The 24,157-nt window shown below is 51.7% G+C and overlaps 2 protein-coding genes across 2 annotated transcripts in view; both read right to left on the bottom strand.

Moving 5' to 3' along the window:
• The window catches only part of LOC137457418 (zinc finger protein 208-like), a gene marked incomplete at its 5' end in the record, with an annotated part of 316,357 nt that extends 292,727 nt beyond the window's left edge, over positions 1-23,630 (bottom strand). Inside the window, 2 exon segments of the mRNA XM_068169313.1 lie at positions 22,764-22,946; positions 23,032-23,630. Coding sequence (XP_068025414.1) covers positions 22,764-22,946; positions 23,032-23,630 — 782 coding nt within the window.
• On the bottom strand, positions 11,776-12,705 carry LOC137457412 (olfactory receptor 14A16-like). The gene has a single exon (XM_068169308.1). The coding sequence runs from the start codon at positions 12,703-12,705 to the stop codon at positions 11,776-11,778; it is 930 nt and encodes a 309-aa protein (XP_068025409.1).
• Positions 23,631-24,157: the final 527 nt, after the last annotated feature.

Raw genomic sequence — 24,157 nt, 5'->3', positions numbered from 1 at the left:
TGGAGCTGCAGGGCAGTGCCTGTGTGCAGAGGTGGAGGGGCAGAGTCCCAGCACAGCAGCAGTGCCACGGAGCCCCTGAGCTTGGGCTGTCCTCAGCTGCTCTTTCTTCCCTTCCACTGTCTCACGATGAGCCTCTGTGCTGGGGCATGGCCTGAGTGCTCTGGCAGCTTGGGCACTGTGGTGCTGTGTTGCAGTGCTGGGACTGTAGACAGGGAGAGTCCAGGGCTGCTTCTGGGACAGAGCTGCGCTCCAGAGCACCAGTGTCATCAGAACAGGAGGTCTCCTCATGCCTTCATACCCCAACTCCCTCCAATTACAGACTGTACCAACTTAGAATCCATGCTGGATACCCTGATCCTCTTACAGTACAGACTCAGTCCAAACATGGTTCTTTTAACCCCTCCTAGTACAGATGTAGCCTCATCCCAGTACAGACTTGATCCTACTGTCCTCTAGCAGTGCAGCCTGGGTCCCATCCCAGCACAGAATCTTATCCCCTGGCTCCCTTCCCAGTACCATCTGCATCCATCCCAGTACAAACTGCACACCCTCATGCCCTCCCAGTACAGTCTGGACCCTGTCCCAGTCCAAACAGGATCCCTTTCATCCCTGCAGGTGCACATTAGGCCTCATTCCAATAAAATCTGTATCCCCTTATGCACTGCCAGTACAGCCTGGGCTCTCTTCCAGTACAAGCTGCATTCTCTGACCACATTCGAGGACTTTCTGGGCCCTGCACAGCATAGTTTGGGATCCTTTTAACCCTTCCCTGTACAGACCTGGTCACATCTCAGGACAAACTGCATCTCCTGAACCCCTCCCAGCTCAGATGTGCTCTTATCCCAGGACAATTTGCATCACTTTGCCATCTCCCATACAGTTTCCTGTGCCACTACAAAGTTCATCCCTTGGACCCCCCCCGAGTCCCAGCTGCACCCAGCACAGCACAAAGTGGATATCCTGATCCCAGTGCAGCTGTGGCCTGACCCTGGTACAAATGGGTTCCCATTGCCATCTCCTAGCACAGTCTGAGTCTCATCCCAGTACAAATTGCATCTCCTGAAACCCTGCTTCCATCCCAGCACAGACCAGGACCCATCCCTGTAAACTGGTCCCCTGATGCCATCCCAGTTCAGACTGGGGGCCCCTCCAGCTACAAACTGAACCTCTCTGAGCTCTCCCAGTACAGACTGGGCCTTGGTCCAAAACAAGCTGAATCCCCTGGTCCCCTCCCAGAGCAGACATGGCTTCATCCCAGCACAATCTGGATCATCTTGCTCCATCCCAGTACACTCTGGGTCCCATTCCAGTACAAAGTGGCTTCCCTGATGCCTTCCCAGTACCTACTGCATCCCTCCACATGTTAACTGTGTACTCTGGCTCCAATCCAGTACTGACTGGGCCCACTTCCAGTACTAACAGCAGCCCTTGGTGCCCCCTAGACAAATCTTTTACACCTCCCAGTAAAAGCTGACCCCATGGCCTCTCCCCGTAACACTGGGCCTTGTCCCAGTCCGCTCTGAAATCCTAATCCTGTCCCAGTACAGACTGGGCCCTTCCTGTAGAGACTGCATCCCTGCAGTTTGGGGCTCCCCAGGTCAAGAGAGACAGAGATCTGCTGGAGGGACTCCAACAGAGGCTATGAGGATGATGAAGGGACTTGAACATCTCTGCTGTGAAGAAAGATTGAGAGCCCTGGGGCTGCAGAGGAGAAGCCTGAGAGGGGATCAGATCAATGCCTATCAATATCAGAGGGGGTTGTCAGAGGAAGGGGCCAGACTCTTGGCAGTGTTGCTCAGTGATAGGACAAGGAGCAATGGATGCAAGGCGGAACACAGCAAGTTCCACCTCGCCATGAAAAGACTCTTCTGTGCTGTGAGGGTGCTGAAGCCCTGGAGCAGGCTGCCAGAGAGGTTGTGGAGTCTTCCTCTCTGGAGACTTACAAACCTGCCTATATGTGTTGCTGTGTGACCTGTCCTGGGTGATCCTGCTCTGGCTGTGGGGTTGGACTGGATGATCTCTGGAGGTCCCTTCCAACCCCTCATATTCTGTGATTTAAGTCCTCCCAGTACAGGCTGGGCCATATCCCACACAAACTGCATCATCCTATCTCCTACCTGTAGATACTGGACCTTGTCCCTGTACAAACTGCATCCACTGGCTTCCTCTCAGTACAAAATCAGCTCCTTCCCAGTACAAATTGGATTCCATTAGCCTCCCTCAGTACCTACTGGCCTCATTCCCAGTACGAGCTTGATCCACTGTCTCCTCACAACAAAGAGTGGGTCCCCTTACAGTACTAAGCTCCATCCCCTCCTAGTACAACCTGGACCTCTTACACTCTCTCTAAGCTGTCCCCACCAACCCTACCCCTACCCTCTCCTCCTCCCCTGAACCCAGTCCCCATCTCTATCTCATAAGAGCTCAGGCCTCACCTCACCCCTCCAAGCTCAGCCTCTCTCAAACCTAGCCCTAACCATGATTTTGCCATCATTGCTCACCCTGGCCCCAGCCTTTACCCTTGGCATCTACTCCTTGCCCTCAGCCCATCCCCACACCAGCCACTACCCCTCTAAGGTTGTCCTTACCTGAGCATTGCCCAGGACACTCATCAGGACACCAAAGCCACTCCAAAGCCTTAGCCTGAGCCTCAGCCCTCAAAGGCATCTCTGAGGCCTCAGCCCGCCCCTGAACACTTCAGTCCCAAACCTCTTTCCTGTGCTCTGACCCCTCTTTGGTATCCCCTCTCACACTTGAGGGATTCTGCTTGGCCCCTGGCAGGCCTGTGAGCAAACAGAGCAGCCTCATGGCCATGGGAGAAGAGCAGGAGGTGAACTGTGTCCGAGCAGCTCATGGACACAGGGAGGAGATGGGTGGCAATACCGTGGGCATCTCAGCTGTGCCTCAGAATCTCCTGCACAGCAGCAGGCACAAGGCTGGGCAGGGGCTGGGAGCTCACTGCTGGCTCAGCAGCTGATAGGGCAGCAGCAGAAAGAGGGCAGCAAAGGGACTGGGAAGTCACTTGCTGCAGCAGATGAGAGGGCAGCCCCTGACTCCTGCCTGGGCTCTGTGCTTTTGGCTTCCCAGCTGCCAGAGTCCACAGCAGGCCAGCAGAAGGCATGTGATGTGCAAGGGACTTGTGTGACTCCCTGTCCCTAAGCTCCTGGTGGCCCCTGCAGGAATAGCCCTGGAACTGGGTTGTCACCTCCCTGCCACCTGATTGCCTGAAGGGACAGCAGCAGGGACAGGGCTTGGCTTTGGCTGCTGGAGAAGATGAAAGGCAGCAGCAGGGACGTGCTTTGGAAGGCTCTGGAGAGGTATCCTGTGCCTGCTCAGTTGCCAGGCCACAAGCAGGCTGAGGCCTTGGACCAGCATTGGAACATTAGGGATGGCTGAGAAGCTCCTAGGGCAGGAGGAGCCACATGGCCTTGAGGTGAGTGTGAGGCCACTGCAAACTCCAATCCCTTTGTGTCATTGGCCAGCAGCAGACCCAGGGCTGGGCTGGGGACTGTGCCATCCCTTGTGCCTGCCAAGCTGAGAGGAAGCAGCAGGGAGGTGCATTGGCTGTTGCTTTACAGCTGGAGGTTCTGCTTTGTGCTCAGGCAGAAAGGCCTCTGGCAGCAACCATTGCCAAAGGCCTGGGATGGAGCAGAGGCTGAACAGAGTGCAGAAGGCCAAGTGCAGCTGGGCTGTGGCAGGAGGAGTGTGGCCACCCAGACACAGAAGTTGTCTTCCCCTGCACTCAGCCCTGCTGTGACCACATCTGGATTCTTGGTGTCTGGCTTTGGGACTTTGGCTCTGAAGGACTTTTGAAGAGATTGAGAAACTTCAGAAGATATCTGCAAGGACTGGGGTGGAGAGCCTTAGGGACTGGGGCTTCTGTAACCTGGTGAAGTCCAAGCTAAGGGCACTACAGATGCAGTGTGCACATGCTTGAAATCTGGGAATGATGCAGCTTCCAGTGACTGTGGGACAGGAAGACAACCTCCATAGAGTGTAAATTTTAGGGTCCAGAGTGGAGGTGTTCTGAGGTGGTTTGAGGCCAGGCAGATCCTTTCTTGCCCTTGAGAGTATACAGGAGTTGAGGAGAAAGAAAGGTCACTCAAAGGGGATCCTTGTGGTCCAAGAGGCCCTGGCTCTGTGTTTCAAGAAATGGCCATGGAGAGTAGAGGCAGAGCAGGGAGGGTACAGAAATGTCATGGTGAGAGCTGCTAGAAAGCAAGATAGGTGTCAAGAGCATGAAGGGAAAGAGCTGCAGGCATGGGGCAGTGTAGCACCACCTGCAAGGATGAAACCTGAGTAGGAATGAAGTCTTTCTCCTCCTGTCTATAGCAATTGCCTCTGCCACCAAGGCCAAGGAGGTGAAACTTTAGCTTGAGCCTCTCTGCATCTCACTGCCCAGGCTCTGTGGTCAGGGCTTGGCCTTTCTGCTGCAGAAACCAAACCCAGTGTGGGGGACAGTGTAGGACAACCTGTGGTGGGGATGGCAATGATCACTGGCAAGGCTGGAAGTCATCAAGAGAACCCAAGGCTTTGCCTTCCTCACTGTGGCAGTCATCCACCACCAAGGGCTGTGAGGAGACTTCCTAAGGCAGCAGGGGGTCCTCAGTGCTTCCTTAAACACCCCCAGGAAGGCTGGGGGCTGTCATCCCCTTGTCCTTCACTCAGCATCACAAACCCCACATCACACAGCACCTGAGGAGCCCTGACCCATACACGAGGGACAGGATCTGCCTGCCCAGGCACTGTGGTCAGGGCTTGGACTTTCTGCTCCATAAACCAAACCCACAGTTTGCTCTCCTGCACTTTGCCTTTGTCTGTTGCAATCATGGCCTCCACTGAGCTGCTCTAAGGAGCCCTTGGGAGGCTTTGTTGGTAATGCCCCTTAGTGGGGCCAATCAGTGCTTCAAGGCACTTTGTGTTTTCCTTCTGACTTCCTAAGAAGTTTCTTCAGTCTTCTCTCAGTACCTGAGGTTCCTGCAATGAGTCCCAAGTGCCCTAAGGAGATGTTTGTGTCTCTGCAATCTTCAGGATTTCACCTCACAAAGTTCAATTTTTTTTATGCCAAAGATAAAATATTTTACTCCATTTCAGTTCAGAGCAGAGATGATAATTCCCCAAGTGACACTGACCCAGGCTGTCTAAGCAGGCCATCTGCACTTGCAGGAACATCTGCCCTTCAGGGCTGACACTGAGTAGACAACTTTGCTCCCCACCCTCTCCAACCTCCCCATTGCTGTCCCTGCCCACCTGGGGCTTACAAGGTGATTCAGCAGAATGTGTTCTAATCCAAGAGCCTCTGAATGACAGAGTGGATAAGGACAAGGCTGACCCTGACTGACTGCAAAGGATCCTGAATTCAAATCTATTTCTATGGCTGTGCCTGGAGAGAAGCACAAAACACACAGACAGAGGGACAGAGCTGGATGGTTTCAGTGCAGGATAGATACCTTGTCCCTGGTGATAGCAAAGGTGTCTGTCCAAAGACAGAGTGGTGGAGAGGAGGCTGGCAGAGGCTGCCCTGTATTTCAGTTTCCTTCTGCTGGAGCTCAGGGCAAACACTCACAAAGCTTTGGCACTGTTAGGCAAGAACTGAGCCTGGAGAAGTCTGACTTGGTGCTGGCCCTTGGTGCAGGTTGCGCCTGAGAGATGTCTGAGTGGGGGAGATGCTGGACACAGCTGCTGTGACCCAGGAGAGCTCCAAGGCTCTGGCTTTAGGGTCACTGTTTTTAGAGGTGGGGATCATTGACTTACTGTGTCAATGCCAGCGACGAGCAGTGTGAGCAATCTGATAGTGCAGGCCTAGAGCCTGACATGGTGGTAGGCCATGCTCAGCATAAGTGCAGAAAACAGCTAGCAGTGTAGCAAAACAGTGCTGTGCCTGCAGCATGTAACTAAAACAAGACACTGGTAGCTATAAACATGGACAGTTATCTTGGAACAACAGGACATGCACCTGCATCAACAAACCTCGTTGTGTCATTAGTAGTTGGACCAATAATCTGTAATAGTGCAATGTGTGGTCACTCAGAGGGAACCAATGGAGCTATGCCAACGAGGCTCTCCGAGTTTATATAAGTTGTAGAAGTTCCCTTGCTACACACTTTTCTTTCCTTTCCCATCTTCTTCTTTGCTTTACGCTACTGTGCTATACTCACTATGCTCGCACTATAGGGCCTACAATACTGGACCAATAAAGGAACAATACTCGATCATATTGGTCAGCTGTGTTGACTCCCATTAATTAGAATTTAAAAAAAAATAAAATATAACAAAATAAAAAATAATAATTTTTTTTAAAAGTTTGCAAAATATATAAAAACCCCATTAAAAAGTAAAAAGAGGTTGTATATTTTTTAGCTAAAGGTTTTCAGTGACACCAGCAAGAAACAACTACCCCATGTCAACTGCAATCATCACAATAAACAACGGCAGAGGAATCAACACCATGAGCACACAGCATTTCCCATGCAGTCGAACATCGATCACAACAACTGCTATGGTAATCTGGGATCAAAAGCATCACTCAGAAGAATGCACCACAGCACCGTGTGAGTTAGGACTGGCTGTTATGATTGTTTAATTGTTGTGTGACTAGAGAAAATGTTCCTATGGATTTCTATGTCACCTCACCAGTTTGCCTTAATTTTAAATAGTTAATGGGAAAGTCAAAATTAATTATAACACAACATGCATTCTCATTTTAGGTTAAAAACAAACAAACAAAGAAAAGGCCTAGACCATGAAGTAGCCCAGGGTAAGCCAGGGATGGATAAGGACAGAGAGAAATAGAGCACTGAGAGGTGTCCTTGGTGTGCTGCACCCTTGCTCTCCCAGCCTTGCACTGCTCTCCCTATGGCTTGGGGGTTGGTCATGTCCTGCCAGGTCAGAATTAGAATTAATGGAATAGAATAAACCAGGTTGGAAGAGACCTTCAATATCATCGCGTCCAACCTATCATCCAACACCACCTAATCATCTGTGCTTGGACCACAGCCAACAGGGAGCTGATAGAAAACTTTGGAGGTAAAAAACTTCAGGGTCTGTGCAAGTGGCAACAAGTCCCAGGATGATTCAGCATCCAAGGTTCTCCAGCTCAGAGAAACACCTGATGAAAGTCAATGATCTCCCCCTCTGAAAACAGTGAGCCTAAAGCCAAAGCCTTGGAGCTCTCCTGGATCACAGCAGCTGTGTCCAGCATCTCCCCCACACAGACATCTCTCAGGCACAACCTGCACCAAGGGCCAGCACCAAGTCAGACTTCTCCAGGCTCAGTTCTTGTGCCCTAAGAATGCCAAAGCATTGTGAGGGTTTGCCTGGAGCTCCAGCAGAAGGAAACTCAACTCCAGGGCAGCCTCTCTGCTAGCCACCTCTCCACCTCTCTGTGTCTTTGGACAGATGCCTTTGTTGTCACCAGGGGCAAGGTTTCTATCTTGCACTGGACACAGCCAGCTCTGTCCCTGTATCTTTGTGCTTGGTGCTTCTCTCCAGGCACAGCCACAGAAATAGATTTGACTTCAGGATCCCTTGCAGTCAGTCAGGGTCAGCCTTGTCCTTACCCACTCTGTCATTCAGAGGCTCTTGGATTAGAACACATTCTGCTGAATCACCTTGTAAGCCCCAGGTGGGCAGTGACAGCAATGGGGAGGTTGGGGAGGGTGAGGAGCAAAGTTGTCCATTCAATGTCAGACTGAAGGACAGATTTCCCTGCAAGTGCAGATGTCCTGCTGAGACAGCCTGGGTCAGTGTCACTTGGGGAATTATCATCTCTGCTCTAAACTGAAATGGAGTAAAATACTATATCTTTGACATACAAAATTGAGCTTTGTGAGGTGCACTTTGAAATCCTGAAGAAGATTGCAGAGACACAAACATCTCCTTAGGGCACTTGGGACTCATTGCAGGAACCTCAGGTACTGAGAGGAGACTGAAGAAACTTCTCCAGAAGTCAGAAGGAAAACACAAAGTGCCTTGAAGCACTGATTGGCCCCACTGAGGGGCATTACCAACAAAGCCTCCCAAGGGCTCCTTAGAGCAGCTCAGTGGAGGCCATGATTGCAGCAGACAAAGGCAAAGTGCAGGAGAGAAAACTCTGGGTTTGGTTTATGGAGCAGAAAGGCCAAACCCTGACCACAGTACCTGGGCAGGCAGATCCTGTCCCTCATTTATGGGTCAAGGCTCCTCAGGTGCTGTGGGGTGTGGGATTTGTGATGCTGAGTGAAGGACAAGGGGATGACAGTCCCCAGCCTTCCTGGGGCTGTTTAAGGAGGCTCTGAGGACCCCCTGGTGCCTTAGGAAGTCTCCTCACAGCACTTGGTGGTGGATGATTGCCAGAGCCAAGAAGGCAAAGCCTTGGGTTCTCCTGATGACTTCCAGCCTTGCCAATGCCCATTGCCATCCCCACCACAGGTTGTCCTACACTGTCCCCCACCTGGGTTTGGTTTCTGCAGCAGAAAGGCCAAACCCTGACCTCAGAGCCTGGCAGTCAATTGCAGAGTCTCAAGCTAAAATTTCACTTCCCTGGCCTTGGTGGCAGAGGCAACTGCCATAGACAGAAGGAGAAAGACCTCAGTGCTGTTGAGCTTTCAGCCTTGCAGGTAGTGCTACACTGCCCCATGCCTGCAGCTCTTTCCCTTCATGGTCTTGACACCCAACTTGCTTTCCTTGCAGCTATCACCATGACATTTCTGTACCCTCCTGTGGCAATGCCAGTGATGAGCAGTGTGAACAATCTGGCAGTGTAGGTCTAGAGCCTGACATGGTGATATGCCATGCTCAGCACAAGTGCAGAAGTGGCTAGCAGTGTAGCAAACCAGTGCTGTGCCTGCAGCATGTAACTAGATATATGTATACCAGATATGAACACTGTGGCTCAGTTGGTAGCATGTAAGACCATTAATGGGAAGGTCTTGAGTTCAAGCCTGCAGTGGGCAGTAGTGTCCTCCCTACTCTAGTCATGAGGTCTGTGGTGACAGGTTGGACTTTGATGATCTTTGAGGTCTCTTCCAACCTTACTGATACTGAATACTGAATACTAAAGCAGGACACTGCTAGCTATAAACACAGAGAGAATAACAGGGAATAACAGGACACACAGCTGCATCAACAACCTATTGGTAGTTTGACCAATAATCTATAACAGTATGATGTGTGGTCACTCGTGGGGATCCAATGAAGCCATGCCAACGATGCTTCCTGAGTCTATATAAGCTGTAGAAGTTCCCTTAATAAATGAACAATACTAGATCATACTGCTCATCTGTATTGACTCCATTCTATGTCACTGTGACCGTTTGAGGCTGTGCCTTTAAGAGAGGGACAGTGCTGGGACACTCTGGCTGAATGTTTTGGAATAATAAGGAAAACAATCAGATATTCTAAACGAATTTCATTGGCAGATTGGTAGAGTGAAACTTTAAGTTTTGAGTTCAGTTGGAATCTTTCTCAGTTTCTCTCTGTCCTGCTTTTCCAGCCTGTCTGCTTCTGAACAGCTGGAGTTCTGACCTTGGATAAAGATAAGCACTAATCCTACTAATAGGCCTACTAAAATTCTTCTCTCTTAATAACTGCCTTTTTCTCTCTTTCTAACCCTTTTTGGGAATAAAGGGAGGGAGGGGGAGAGAGTGGGGCACAGGGGGGGAACTCTTCTCTGTCCGGAGGAGGGAATTTCGTTCCTGTATTCTTTTTTTTTTCTTGCTGTATATTTCTGTATATATATTGTAAATACTGTATATATTGTGTATATTTAACCTGCCTTTCCACATTGCTTGTAAAATATAGCATTCCTTCCGCTTCTCTGGCTGAGTTAGCTGTGTTTTTTTTTCCTCTTTGTGGGGGAGAGAAAGCTAGGCCTTCTCTCTCAACCCACTACAGTCACTGACAGCTTGGAAGGTTCAGAGTGGAGATGAGGCCAAAGAAATGTCCCTCCGAGGGCAGAGCTGCTATGCATGAGGCCATCCAGAGGTGTCAGGAAATGGCAGGGAGAGCTGAGACAGCTCAGGGAAGGGATGGAAATGGCAGGGGGAGAGCTGGGTGGGTGCAACCATTTTAGGCTGTGCCTTTAAGAAAGGGACAGTGCTGGAACCCTCTGTCTGAATATTTTGAAAACATTCAGATATTCTAAATTAATTTCATCGGTAGATTGGTAGAATGCAACTTTAAGTTTCAGTTCTGCTTGAGTCTCTCCATCAGTTCTAGTCTGTTCTGTCTCTTCAGCCTGTCTGCTTCTGAGCAGCAGTGGCAGGACCTGTTAACCTTGAGATAAGAAAACTAATCCTTGCATGCGCTTTTGAGCCTGACAAGAATTTCCTCCTTAATAATTACCCTTTTCTCTCTCTCTAACCCTCTTGGGAAAAAAGGGAGGTAGGGGGAGAGAGGGGATACAGGGGGGAGAACCCTTCTCTGTCCAGAGGAGGGAGTTTTGTTCTGTATTACTTTCTTTGCTGTGTATTTCTGTATATATGGTAAATACTGTATATTGTGTATATATAACCTGCATTTCATCCTGCTTGTAAATACAGATTTAATTCATCTTGCTTCTCCGACTGAGTCAGCTATGGTTTCTGTCTTTGTGGGGGAGGGAGAACTGAACCTTCTCTCACCACCACAGGGTTAAAAAGATCAAATTTGTAATGGGATAAGGGCCAGAATGTACTGCAATGGGGCCAGGGGATCCCAGCTGTGCTAGATCAGCGTCTGTACTGGAAGGGAACCAAGGGATTAAGTTTAGAATAAGCCTTGCCCAGTTTATACTGGGAGGAGATAAGGGGATCCAGTTTATAGTGGGACAAGGCCTAAGGTGTACTTGGAGGGGTAAAAGGGAGCTGGTTTAGACTGGGACAGGGCTCACACTGTACTGGGAGGGCATTAGGTGTCCAAACTGTACTGGAATGGATGCAATCAGTCCTGGGGGAAGCCAGGGAATGCCTTTTGTACTGGGATGGGACCCACACTGTAGTGGGAGAGGGCAAGACAATCCAGTTTATTCTGGAAGGAGGCCACAGCTATGCTGGGAAGAGTTCAGGGTATGTAGTTTTTACTGGGAAGGGGCACAGTCTGTACTGGGAAGGTGGTCATGTTACTGACTTTGCAGTTGGAGAGATTCATTTGATACTGGAACCTATGCAGGGCTTCCAATTTGTTCTGGGATGAGTCTCAGACTGTACTGGGATGGGATCAGGAAAATTAGTTTATACTGGGACAAGGACAAGTTTGTATGTGGAAGGCTTAAGGGGACCCAGGTGAGGTGAAGCTCAGTTTCTAGAGGGATGGGATCAGGGTATCCAGTTTGTACTGTGATGTGGCCATTCTGGACTGGGAGGGTCAGAGTATGAAATTTATGCTGGGACAGGTGGAGCTGATATGGGAAAGAATCAGGATCAGTTTGTACTGGGGTGAGGAGCAAGTTTGACAAGAAGGTGTTCAGGAGATCAAATTGGCAAAGGAAGGTGCCAGCCTCTATTAGGAGGGACCAGGGGTCCAGGGAGTGCTGATGCTCCCTGGCAGTGAGGCTGTGCTGGGATTCTCTTCTCTGCCAACTCTGCATGCAGGAATTGTCCCTAAAGCTCTGGGAAAGGTCCTTTATTTTGTTTAACCAAAGAAGGAGCAGAGGTCCTGTTACATGAATTCTCAAAGGGAAAAGCAAAGCAGACAGTGAATTAGAAAGGTGATGACAAAGAGGAAAAATCCACCCCTACCACCAAAAGATATAGAAGCCAGGCTGGGCCTGCATGGAGTGACATCAGAACTGCTCTGCAGGAGAAGACAAAGAGTTTATTACTTCTGAGAGCATCCAGGGATCAGTTTGCTCAGGACATCCTTGATCTCCTGGTTCCTCAGGCTGTAGATGAGAGGGTTCACTGCTGGAGGCACCACTGAGTACAGAACTGACACCACCAGGTCCAGGAATGGAGAGGAGATGGAGGGAGGCTTCAGGTAAGCAAAGATACCAGTGCTGACAAACAGGGAGACCACAGCCAGGTGAGGGAGGCAGGTGGCAAAGGCTTTGTGGCGTCCCTGCTGAGAGGGGATCCTCAGCACTGCCCTGAAGATCTGCACATAGGACACCACAATGAACACAAAACAGACAAACACAAAACAGCCACTGGCCACAAGAAGCCAAAGTTCCCTGAGGTAGGATGTGGAGCAGGAGAGCTTGAGGATCTCGGCCACTTCACAGAAGAACTGCTCCAGAGCATTGCCCTGGCAGAGGGGCAGGGAAAATGTATTGGCTGTGTGCAGCAGAGCATAGAGAGCCCCACAGGTCCAGGCAGCTGCTGCCAGGTGGAGACAAACTCTGCTGCCCAGGAGGGTCTCATAGTGCAGGGGTCTGCAGATGGCAACGTAGCGATCATAGGACATGGTGGTGAGGAGAAAATACTCTGCTGACATGAAAAAGAGAAAGAAAAATAGCTGAGCAGCACACCCTGAATAGGAGATGTCTCTGATGTTCCTCAGGGAATTGTCCATGGATTTGGGCACAGTGGTGGAGATGGCACCCAGGTCAGTGAGAGCGAGGTTAAGGAGGAAGAAGTACATGGGGGTGTGGAGGTGGTGGTCCCAGGCTATGGTGGTGATGATGAGGCCATTGCCCAGCAGGGCAGTCAGGTAGATGGCCAGGAAGAGGCAGAAGTGCAGGAGCTGCAGCTGCCTTGTGCCTGGGAATGGCAGGAGGAGGAAGTGGGTGATGGAGCTGCTGTTGGCCATCTGCTGCCTCTGGCCATGGAGACCTGTCCAAGGTGAGAAAGGCAATGACAAGTTAGGGCACACTTCTCTCATCCTCATTGTAACCCCTGTCCCTGAGCTGCATGAGGAATGGATCAGCTCAGTCCCATCACTACCAACCCATGGCAGAGTCCATCACAGCTTCAAATGCAGCAGGGACTCAGAATTGCCCTGCAGATTCCTCTGGTGTCAGAACAGAAAATGACCAACAGCCCAAACCCAGCAAAAGAATGTCCCATGGAGAGGTGATGAAACAGGCAGCAGCTCTGCAGTGCTGCAGAGACAGTGAAGGGAAGAGAGGAAGGCAGAGGGGATGGGGATGAAGCCTTCTCCTTCCCCAGCTCTGCTCACTGCTGCTCACAGGATGGAACTGAAGGGCTTTGGTCCTCCTTCTGTGTGCACACTGCAGGAGCCTTCAGCTGAGCATCAGCTGCTGAGATGGAGATGCCTCCAGGAGCTACAGCTGCAGTGTCCTGCACCCACAGCCTCACTGTGTCAGTGACTGCAGTGACTTCTCCTCTAGTGAGCTCTCAGCATCCTCCCATTCCTGGCCACCTCGAAGCTCTTTCTGCCTTCCTCATCTCCCTGAGATCCTCTGGCAGTGCCCTCAGCCCTGCTGTGCTGTGCAGAGGAGCAGCTCCTGGCCAGAGCTTTCTCCTGCTGCGCTGCCTGCTTACCAGCAGCACCTTCCAGCCCAGAAGCCTGGCCCAATAGGGCAGCAAAGGTCCAGCCTAAGGTGTTTTAATGACTCCTCTGGCTGCTTTTGGTGCCCTGTAAACCTCAGGGACTGAGAGGAAGCTGATGAAACCTCTCCAGAAGTCAAAGCCAGATTCAAACTCTGAACTTTCTTCTACTCTTAATGGGTCCCAGTGAAGCATACTGGGAAAGGGTCCCCAGGGTCTGGTTAGAGCAGGAGAGAGTGGATGCAAGGGAAGCATCACTGGAAGCACTGAAGCATCTCCAGGCTCTGGTGTGAGCAGAGAACTGAGTCAGTGCTGACAGGTCAGGACAAGCAGCTCAAGGTGGCTCTGCTGCTGAATAATCCTGGAGGGGTTTCGTTGATCCAAAGGACCAAGCCCTGACCCCCATCCCCTGGCAAGCCACATCCTGTCCCTCACCTGTGGCTCTGGGCTATGCTGGGGACAGTGGCCAGTGAGGGTGAGCAGTGAGCAAGGTAGTACCTTATCAGGATTTACTGTAGATTGCTTGCAAAGAGACAACTCCTGCTGAAAAGGAATGAAATGTACCTTTAAAAGTACTTTTTATCAGATGCTTTGTGCAATAAAAACCTCTCCAATTAGCTGCAGAAACCTTGGCAATAATAAGAGCTTCAGCAGTATTTAATGAGCCCCATGGAGTATTTGGGGCTGATTACATCATCCTTAGGTACTGCCAGGAGACTCTGCCAAGCTACTGCCAAGAAGCCTCTCAAGAAGTCCAAGTCAGAAGCAAACTCCAAAGTACCTTGAAGCACTGATTGGCCTCACTGAGGCTTGTTACTGACAAAGGCTCCCCAGGGACTCGTTAGAGCAGCTTGTTAGAGGCCAGGATTGCAGGGAGACAAAGGCAAAGTACAGGGCAGAAAAACTTGCCTTTGGTCTAGGAAACAGAAAGGCCAAGCCCTGACCACTGTTCTTGCAACAGAAGAAGCTCAAAGCCTCAAAGCACAGTTTCTCCTCACAGGCCTTGGTGGCAGAGGCAACTGCCAGAGCCAAGGGGATAAAGACCTTGGCCCTGTTGAGCCTCTCAGCCTTGCCAGAACCCTTGGCCATCCCTACTGCAGCCTCTCCTACACTGTCCCATGCCTGCTGCTCTTTCCCTTCAGGCTGCTGACACCATTCTTGCTTCCCCATCCAGCTCTCCCCCTGCCATTTCCATCCCTTCCCTGAGCTGTCTCAGCTCTTCCTGCCATTTCCTGACACCTCTGGATGGCCTCATGCATAGCAGCTCTGCCCTTTGAGGGACATTTCTTTGCCTTCGTCTCCACTCTGAACCTTCCAAGATGCACTTTGTAGAGGTTTTGGTCTCTTTCCACTCTCCAGAAGAGCTCCATCCTCTCTGAAACCACCCTTCAGGCGTGTGCACACTGCTATGGCAGTGCCCTGAGCCTCTATTCAACAGGCTGAAGCAGCCCAGGTCCCTCAGCCTCTCCACAGAGATGTCAATCCCCATCCTGGAAAATCTCCTCTGCAGCCTCCCCAGTTCCTGGCTTCCCGTTTAGACTTCTGAACTCTGCACCCAGATACCAGGAATCCAGATGTGGCCACAGCAGTGTTGAGTCTGGGGGAGGACAATTCCTGTGTCTGGCCACTTTTCTACTGCCACAACCCATCTGCAGTTGGCCTTCTTCCCTGTGTGCAGAGTTTGCTCCATCCCAGGGCATTTGGAATAGAGAAAAGAACCTCAGGAAAGTCTTGCTCAGTATTGCTCTATGAACTGCAGACAGGCCTTAGGCCTGGTCCTTGCAATGGGAGCTTAGGAGAATACAGAGGCTTAGGGTCTGCTCGTCAAGGCAACATTTGCCCCAGCACTTCCCAGAGAGGTCCTTGCTGTCCCCTGTTCTGCTCCCTCAAGCAGACCAGCACTCACACATGCCCTGCACTCTAACAGCCATGCAAACAAAGGGGAACAAGCTCAGGGTTATTGCTCCAACCAACTTCTTGAGACTGAAGCCCAAGGCAGGAATCCACAACCATAGCCAGGCCCAGAGCTCTGAGAAGCCCCAGGTGGTGTCTTCCTTTTGCACTTCATGCAGAATCTGCTTGGTCCCCATATCTCACTGGTCACAGAATAGGCTGGGCTGGAAGGGACCTCCAAAGGTTATCTTGTCCAACCTTCCCAGGGACATCCTCAACTACATCAGGTTGCTCAGACCCCTGTCAAGCCTCACCTTGAAGATCTCCAGGGATGGGACCCCAACCCCCTCCCTGGGCAACCTGTTCCAGTGTTCCACTACCCTCATGGTGCAGAACTTGTGCTGGCTCCTCCTTCCTGCACAATCCTGCTTTGTTCCCATCTCTCAACCTTGTCTATGGATGTCCTTCCTCTCTGATCCATGGAAACACAACAACTTGTGTTCAGTGCTGTGCCCATTCCTCCTTCTGAGGCAAAGACCATGCCTGGAGCCATTCCCTCCTGAGCAGCTATTTCTGCAACCTGTTTCCCTCCTCCCTGGGAAGCTGATCCTGCACCTGCAGTCCTATTCCAGAGGACTGGGAGAGCAGAGATCTTCACCATGGCCTTTTCTGCTTCACTTTCTCCTGAGCAAGGCAGAAACCATCAAGCTAAGCTGTGCCAAGCAGAGGCCCTTTCCTTTGCAGCATTGTTTCATTTGTGCCATTTCACATCTCCTTGGACCCAACTTTGAGTCTCTCACTGATCAGCCACAGTTGTAGTTGGGAGCACTGCCCCAGGGGCACAGATTCCTGACCAGCTGAGGGTTAATCTTTTCCTGCCTTTACTGCCACATCTCCAATACTTTCCCTTTCCTCCTGGTGCTGTCCACCCTGTGTGTTTGTTCCTCATCATGGAATGGTGAGAACCTGGATGGATGCACAACCTGAGTGTTTTTCCCACAGAGGTGCCTTGACTTCAGGCAGTCAGTGTTTGCTAATCAGTTAGGTTGCATCTCTGGACACATTTGGAATCTCTCTTCTTTGGATCAGGAGCCTCTTCCATCCCCATCCTGTGCTTCTAATTCTGGGTTATCCTTAAAGGAAGTGTTCATCCACAAGCTCAACAGGAGCACCAGTGTGCACTTGCAGCCCAGAGAGCCAGTTGTATCCTGGGCTGCCGCAAGAGCAATGTGGCCAGCAGGGCCAGGGAGGTGATTCTCCCACTCTGCTCCACCCTGGTGAGACCCCACCTGGAGCTCTGTGTCCAGTTCTGGAGCGTCTATTACAAGAAGGATCTGGAGGTGCTGGAAGGTATCCAGAGAAGGACCACGAGGATGAGCAGAGGGCTGGAGCTGCTCTGCTATGAGGACAGTCTGGGGGAGTTGGGGTTGTTCAGTCTGGAGAAGAGAGGGCTTCAAGAAGTCCTTCTTGTGGCCTTCCAATATCTCAAGGAGGCTGCAAGAAAACTGGGGAGGGACTTCATAGGTGTTGGGTAGGGATAGGACTGGGGGGAATGGAGCAAAACTAGAAGTAGGGTGATTCAGATTGGATGGTAAGAAGTTCTTCCCCATGAGGGTGGAGGGACACTGGCACAGGTTGCCCAGGGAGGTGGTGGAAGTCTCCTCCCTGGAGGGTTTTAAGGCCAGGCTGGATGTGACTCTGAGCAACCTGCTCTGTTGTGAGGTGTCCCTGGACATGGCAGGGGGCTTGGAGCTGGATGATCCTTGAGGTCCCTTCCAACCCTGACAATTCTGTGATTCTCAGTATGTCCAAGAGGTATTATCAGGTATTGGAATTCCAGTGAATGCCCTCCCCCCTCCAGCCCTTCCTTAGGGTTCTCAGGGCAGTTGGTGCAGCCCCAGCAGCTGCTCTCATCAGCTCTCTGTGTTGTGTTCTGTGTCCATCCAGAATGGACATTTGCTACCAAGGGCTTTCTTTCTAGATTCAGGTGATGAGATTTTCAGTTCCCTTTCTCCTTCTCTTCAGTCTGCTGTTCCTTCTCCTACACTAGTGCCTGCTGGGACAGGATCCATGTGATTAAGAGGAACCCAGTAGCAATTTCTGGGGAGCCTCAGATTCACTGGAGGTGATCTGCACCATGCAATGTCCAGAGAAATGTGAACCCTACAGCACTCAGGGGAACAAATAGTTAGAGAGCAGCCCCATGGAGGGCCTGGGAGTTCTGGTGGGCAGCAAGATCTGCATGGGACAGCAATGTGCCCTGGTGGCCAGGAAGGCCAGTGGGGTCCTGGGGTGCATTTGGAAGAGTGTGGCCAGCAGATCCAGGGAGGTTCTCCTCCCACTCTACTCTGCCCTCGGGAGGCCCCACCTGGAATATTACATCAAGTTCTGGGCTCAAAAGGGACAGGGATCTGCTGCAGAGGCTGTGAGGATGCTGAAGGGACTGCAGCACTGCCTGACAAGGAGAGGCTGAGAGGCCTGTGGCTGTTTAATCTGGAGAGGAGAAGTCTGAGAGGGCATCTGATCAATGTCTATCAGTATGTGAGGGCTGGGGGTCAGGAAGCAAGAGGCAGGGACAGCCTCTGCTCATTTGTGCCCTGGGATAGGACAAGGGGCAATGGATGGAAACTGCAGCACAGGAAGTTCCACTTCAACAGCAGGAAGAACTTTACTGTAAGGTGACAGAGCCCTGGAACAGGCTGCCCAGAGAGGTTGTGGAGTCTCCTTCTCTGGAGACTTGCCAGACCTGTCTGGATGTGTTCCTGTGAGACCTGCAATGGATTCAATGGTCCTGTTCTGGCAGGGGGACTCAGAGATCTCCAGAGGTCCCTTCCAACCCCTAACATCCTGTCACCAGTGGCCCTGTGAATTGTCAGAGGGCTCTGAATCCAAAGGAGATCCCAGCAGGAAATACCAAGGTTCCAGCTACAAATCATGAAGTCTACTTGAGCTTCATCTTCAAGGATCCTTCTGAAGTCACCTTCCACTGCCCCCTTGGGCTCTTCTGGGCTCTCAGCTAATGCATCCATGTGGCAAGTCCAGCTGCCTTCAAAGCAGTGTAAGTTGTTCCCAGAAGCTGAGAGGCTCTTTCCATTTCACTTGGAGGGGCTCCTGATTGTCATGGGCTGAATTGACTCTGCTGCTGTTATCCAGACCATGCTGCAGCCATGCCAGCCTCAGAAATGAAAGTGCTGGCTGGAGCAAAGGATGATGGGGCTTGAAGATTGCAACATGGGAGGCTCCCTGTTCCGGTTGCTGCTTCTGGGTCCTGGGATATTTTGGGTGTTGGTTGCTCTGCTGGGATGGCAGTGGGACAGGGAGGGATAGGGGAGCAGCTCCCTGGTTTGGGCTTTTGCCTTGCTTGTTGCTTCTTGTTGCTGCTTTCCACTGTGCCTTTTCTGCACACGGGCTGAGGTCACTGTACTTTTGTATTCTGATGATCTGATTTGCTCAGGAAACTCTTCTCTCATTTGTTTCTGTATTTACACAAAGAGGTTTTGTGTGGTGTTCTTTCCCCCTCAGTTGTGTGTTGGGGGAGGCAGAGAGGTTAAGCTGCTGGTTCAGCTGAACCCAGTACATTCCTTTTCTGGAGCCCAACGTGGGGCAGGAAAACAGCTGTCTTAATGAGGGCAGATTTTGGCAGGAGACAAAAGGATTGAGCTAACAAAGATAGAAGAGGATTCAATTAAGGCTTGAGGCTTGTCAGCAGAGTTTGACAGAAGTTATCTTACCTGTGGTGTGTTCACTTTGTTGATGGATTTGCTTTCAGGGGGCTGATGAGCTGTAGTCCTGTTTGTGCTGCTGATGGTGATGAGTGTTAGCTTAGGACTGTGACTCAGAGCTGTGCTGCCCACTGCCGGGCAGCTTACTCTGATTTCATCCAGTGCAATACCGGACACTCCCAAGGAAACCACTGTGAGATCTGCCCAGATGCTTGATACTGAGGAGTGGCAGGGGGTGGGGAGGGAAGGGGCAAATTCATTGGCTGGTGGTCACCTCTGGTGCTTTGGAATTTCAGCCCTGAGCAAGTGCAAAATCCTCCCCAGCTGGGGAAAGGTTTGGGAAAAGTCTGTTGTCAGCCTGGGAGTTCCTGAGAGACAGAAATCACTGCAATGTGCTTGGGCCTGGCCCATGCTTCTCGATGCATTCTCATCTCTGTGCAGAGGGCTCAGGGGCAAGAGAAGGTCTCTGGACCTACAGACAGTGCCACAGGCATGGCAGCTGTGTCAGAGAAGCAGCCTGTGCCAGGATCAGCTGCCCCTCGTAGTGAATGGTGCTTATGACCAGGATTGTGCCCCAAATATTACCAGAACATGCTTCTGTGTGTGTGACTCAAACCCCCTTTGTCTTCCCTCCCTTCTGGAGTCATTGGGGGTGGGGGGGGCCCTTGGCACCACTGAGTCCAGGACAACAATCTGCCTGGGCATGTTTCCACCCCTGTGGCAAACAAGGCCCAGGCTACATGTTTGTTTGCCCTGTTTACGGCGTGTGCTTATGCTCATTTGGCAGAGTCTCAGTTGATTGGTTAATTATTGTGTTAGCAGTGGGTGCTGACTGGAGCAGTATTCTTTGGGGCAAATGGTAAATAGGAGTTGTTTGGTAAACAAGTGCCCCCCACGCTGGTGTCCGTGCCTATGCCTGCGTGCGTCTCTGTGCCGCTACGGTCCGCCTCGCCCGGGACTTGAAGCAGCTCCAGAAGGCCTCGCTGCACATTGCCACTGTTGCCCGGCTGGGGGCAGTGCCGTGGAGCGTGGGGTCAACTGCCGCATGAGCCATCGCCACGGGAGGAAACCATGGCAGCCCCTGTGCACCACCGGTCCTGAAGCGCTACAGCCCCCAGAGCGGGGAACCTTTGCCAGGTGCTGCGCTTCGTGGAGCCAGCGGCAAAAGCCTCTGAAGCTTCCCCTGGGAGGCTCCAGGACCTTTGTGCTCTGGGAGAAGCAGCAACCCTGCAGCACAGCCATGCGGGCGGCGCCGTTCTCTAGTTCCTCATGAGGCCACAGCCATGCCGCACTGTCAGGACTCCAAAACACATCACCAAGGAAAGATTTCATGAGGTTCTCAGCTCGTGAGGAAGCCAAACCTTTGCTTTATAGAATTTGGGTTCAGGGAGTGCTGAAACTGTCCTGGGTTGAGGGTTTGCCGGTCACCGACCAACCCCTCCCCCACTGCTTCTCCAATCAGTTTCAACTCTAAATTCTAGAACTCATTTGGTTCCTCTGAAGTGCCCAGGCACAAACGTTCTGCAGAGGTGGTTCCACCAACCCAATACTGCTGCCTGTGAATAGAAACTAAATCCCCTGCTGCATAGTTTGTATATCAATAGACTACCAATATATCTATTCATTGATATCCTTGCTGCTCATTCCTGAGGGCACATCTGCAACACTCCTGTAGGGAAAAAGAAGCCTACAAGGAAAGCAGCTGATCCTGCAAAGGACCAGGAGGGATCAGGGTCCCCATGGGAACAAGAGAAAGAACCAGGGCTACTGGCTTGGTTCTTATCTCACGCCTTGGAAGATGGCCAAGGACAAACAGTGGATGAAACAAGCAGCAGGCCCCAGCAAGGCAAAGGAAATCTCTCCTCCTCTGTCCAGGCCTGTGTTTCAGCTGTGAAGGAACTGTCCCAGGAGTTCCATCAGCTCCTCTGCTTTACTTGTGTGACCATGGGGAGGATGTGAGGAAGTGGAAGGGAAAACCCAATCCAGTCCTGGCTGCAGGAGTCTGTGACTTACAAGGGAATTGTCCCCCCAGAGATGCTGCCTCAGTTTCCAGTGGGAAATGGCCTAAGAAGAGCAGGGAAACTGAAACTGATTCTGGTCCTCCTGAAGGGACTCCCAAAGCATCTTCACGAGATGCAAGGGACCCAAGACAGAATTAGAGGGGCTCTGCCTCCAACCAGATGGAAGGGAGAGACAAATTGGTTTGTTGAATTGTACAGAACCAATGGCCTGGCAAGTTGAACCCATGAGAGGATAAAGCTTTAGTAGATACAGAGTACAGAGTACTCTGACACCATCAAATCAAAAGGGGTGGAACCCATCTGTGTTTCTGGTGTGACAGGAGGATCCCCACACCTGGATGTGTTGGAAGCTGAGTACTGGGATGCAAGCCACAGTTTGCTTTCACTTGGAGGCATGGAAGGAGTCACTGGACTCGATTGCCCCAGAGCTAGAAACACAGCCCCAGCATTTGCAGCATTTGGACTGGGCATGGACTGATGCAGACTGCGCTGGAACAGAGTGGAGCTGCAGAGCACCTGCAGTGAGCAGCCCTCTGGGTACTGCAAAGCAACCTCCTGTGGAGTGAGAATGGACAGTGCCTGAGGTGTGCTGCTGATTGCTGCTGGGCATGGTGCAGATGGCACAGAATGAGGGCTTGGGAATATCAAAGGTTAAGTTGAAAATTTGCTGCCATTATTCCATCCTGCCTCATGCCACCTTCACAGGGACAGTGCTGGCTGGAGCAAAGTACTACAGGGCTTGTAGTTCAGGGGGCAACATGAGAGGCTTCCTGTTCTGGTTGCTGCTGTTGGGTTCTGGCTCTCAGGTGCTGGCTCTTTGTTGAGGGGGAGGGCTGCAGGGGTTTAACTCCTGGCTGCTGTTGCTCACTGCTGTGCTTCTTTCTGCAAACAGCCTCAGGTCAGTGTGCATTATGGGATCTCCTTTGGATTCAGATCTGTTGATGTCTCAAGTCCTTATCTCAGACCAGAGGGGTTTTTGATTTGTGTGTGTTATTTTTCCCTCCCTTCTGTTTTGGGCGAGAACAGGCAGCTTAACCTCTTTGACCTGTTCCAGCCCCAGAGTGGAAAGCCAACAGAAGCTTTCTGAGTTCTTCCAAAGATCTCCATGAGCTTCCCCGTACACCCTTCAAAGATCCCAAAAGTCAGTCCTAGGACTATCCATAATCCCAAACACCTAAGGTCACCTGAAAACCCCTGAAGAATGCCTCTGAGATGCCCCTCAAGACTCCTCTGAGAACCTCATTGTCCCCTCCCTGAACTGGGCACACAGCTCCACCCCATCCCTTGGGAGCAAATGCCCCCAAAATTCAGGCATTGAGGCAGGGATATCTGAAATAAAAGCAAACAGACAGGATTTGGGTAACTTTTGGGTTTATTGAGACAATTGGTCAATGGACAGAGGATTTCTTACCCCAGGGAGACACAAAGCATTGGGGAAGAACCAGACAGACCCTGGCAAAGCCCTGCCCAGCTCCACTGGGAGCTCCAGCTGTGCTGACTCAGCACTGTAATTGTTCTCATTAGCAATAATTGGTGTTCAGAAGGGCAGGAGGTGTTTGTTGATGCTGGTGTCCCCAGTCCCTGAGAAATGCAAAGGAAAAAGGGACTGTTTTGGCGCTGGAAAAGCCCTCTCAGAGGGGTCACGATTACCCAACAGATTCTAGGTGGATTTATGCTGCCCCTCCAGTGCAGGCTGCTCTCTGGTGTGGGTGCAGCGGTGCTTGTTGAGGGATCGCTTCTCGCTGAAGCACTTACCGCAATCAGCACAAGTGAACGGCTTCTCACCGGTGTGGGCGCGGCGGTGATCAATGAGCGTGCCCCTCTGGCTGAAGCTCTTCCCACAGTTAGCGCAGGTGAAAGTTTTCTCACCGGTGTAGGTGCGGTGGTGGCAAAAGAGAGTGTCCCTAACGGCTGACGGCCTGACCACACGCAGCACAGCTGAACGACTTCTCGCCAGTGTGCACACTACGGTGCTCCGTGAGAGCTCGCTTCTTGGTGAAGCTCTTGCCGCAGTCAGTACAGCTGTACGGCTTCTCACCATTATGGATGAGTTGGTGCCGGATGTATCGAGTACTCGTGGTGAAGCTCTTGCCGCACTCAGCACAGGGGAACAGGTGCTCTCCAGTGTGGATGCGGCGATGGATGGTGAGAGTAGAGCTGTGTTTGAAGCTCTTGCCGCAGTCCCTGCAGGGAAAGGCCTTCTCACTGGTGTGGGTGAGGTGGTGGTGCCTAAGATGAGAGAGCTGTCTGAAGCGCTTGCCACAGCTGTCACAAGAGAAGGGCTTCTCTCCAGTGTGAGTGAGGCAGTGCTGGGTGAGTTGGCCGCGCAGGGTAAAGCGCTGACCGCAGTCAGCACAGGTGAAAGGTTTCTCTCCAGTGTGGGTGCGGCGGTGCTGGGTGAGATTGCCGCGCTGGGTGAAGCGCTGACCGCAGTCGACACAGATGAAAGGTTTCTCACCAGTGTGGGTGAGGCAGTGCCGGGTGAGATGATAGCGCTGGGTGAAGCTCCGGCCGAAGTCAGCACAGGTGAAAGGTTTCTCTCCAGTGTGGGTGCGGCGGTGCTGGAGGAGATGAGAGTTCCAGCGGAACCTCTTGCCACAGTCACCACAAACGAAGGGCCAGCAGCCAGGTTGTGGGCAGTGGTGCTTCACTAGCTCTGACCTACCTGGGAAGCTCTGCCCACACTCAGAGCACTGATTCAGCTCTTTGGGTGACACTGAGGGACCTGCTCTGGCTTCATCCTCCTCCATACATTCCTCCCCCTCATCCTGCTCACCTTCATCATCCTCATTATCCTCCTCTTCATAGTTGTCATTCTCAGCATCATCCTCCATCTTCTCCTCTATTTCCTCCTCATCCTCCTCTACCTTGGGACTGCACATTGGCTTCTCCAACTTGATCTCTGGGTGCTGCTTCTTGCCTGGGTCCTTCTGTGAGGCCATATTGTGGGAAGGAGGGGTCACAGCTCTGCAATAGGGAAGATGGAAGCACCTGAGCCCAGGACCTCAAACCCTCAGATCCTGACTGGGTCATGACAGTCCCTGACTCCCAACACCCAGCTAGAGGAGAGAATGCAGAGGGGACCTCAAACCTTCAGTTTCTGCCACAGTATGGG

Source organism: Melanerpes formicivorus, unplaced genomic scaffold, assembly GCF_026170545.1.
Source record: "Melanerpes formicivorus ecotype bairdi unplaced genomic scaffold, bMelFor1.0.p_v2 SCAF_178, whole genome shotgun sequence".
Classification (NCBI taxonomy): domain Eukaryota; kingdom Metazoa; phylum Chordata; class Aves; order Piciformes; family Picidae; genus Melanerpes; species Melanerpes formicivorus.
The sequence above is the reverse complement of the archived record's forward strand: the minus strand, read 5'-3'. Positions and strand labels throughout refer to the sequence as shown.

Coding starts and splice junctions, on each gene's coding strand:
- LOC137457412 (XM_068169308.1), bottom strand. CDS start 12,705: ATGGCCAACAGCAGCTCCATCACCCACTTCCTCCTCCTGCCATTCCCA.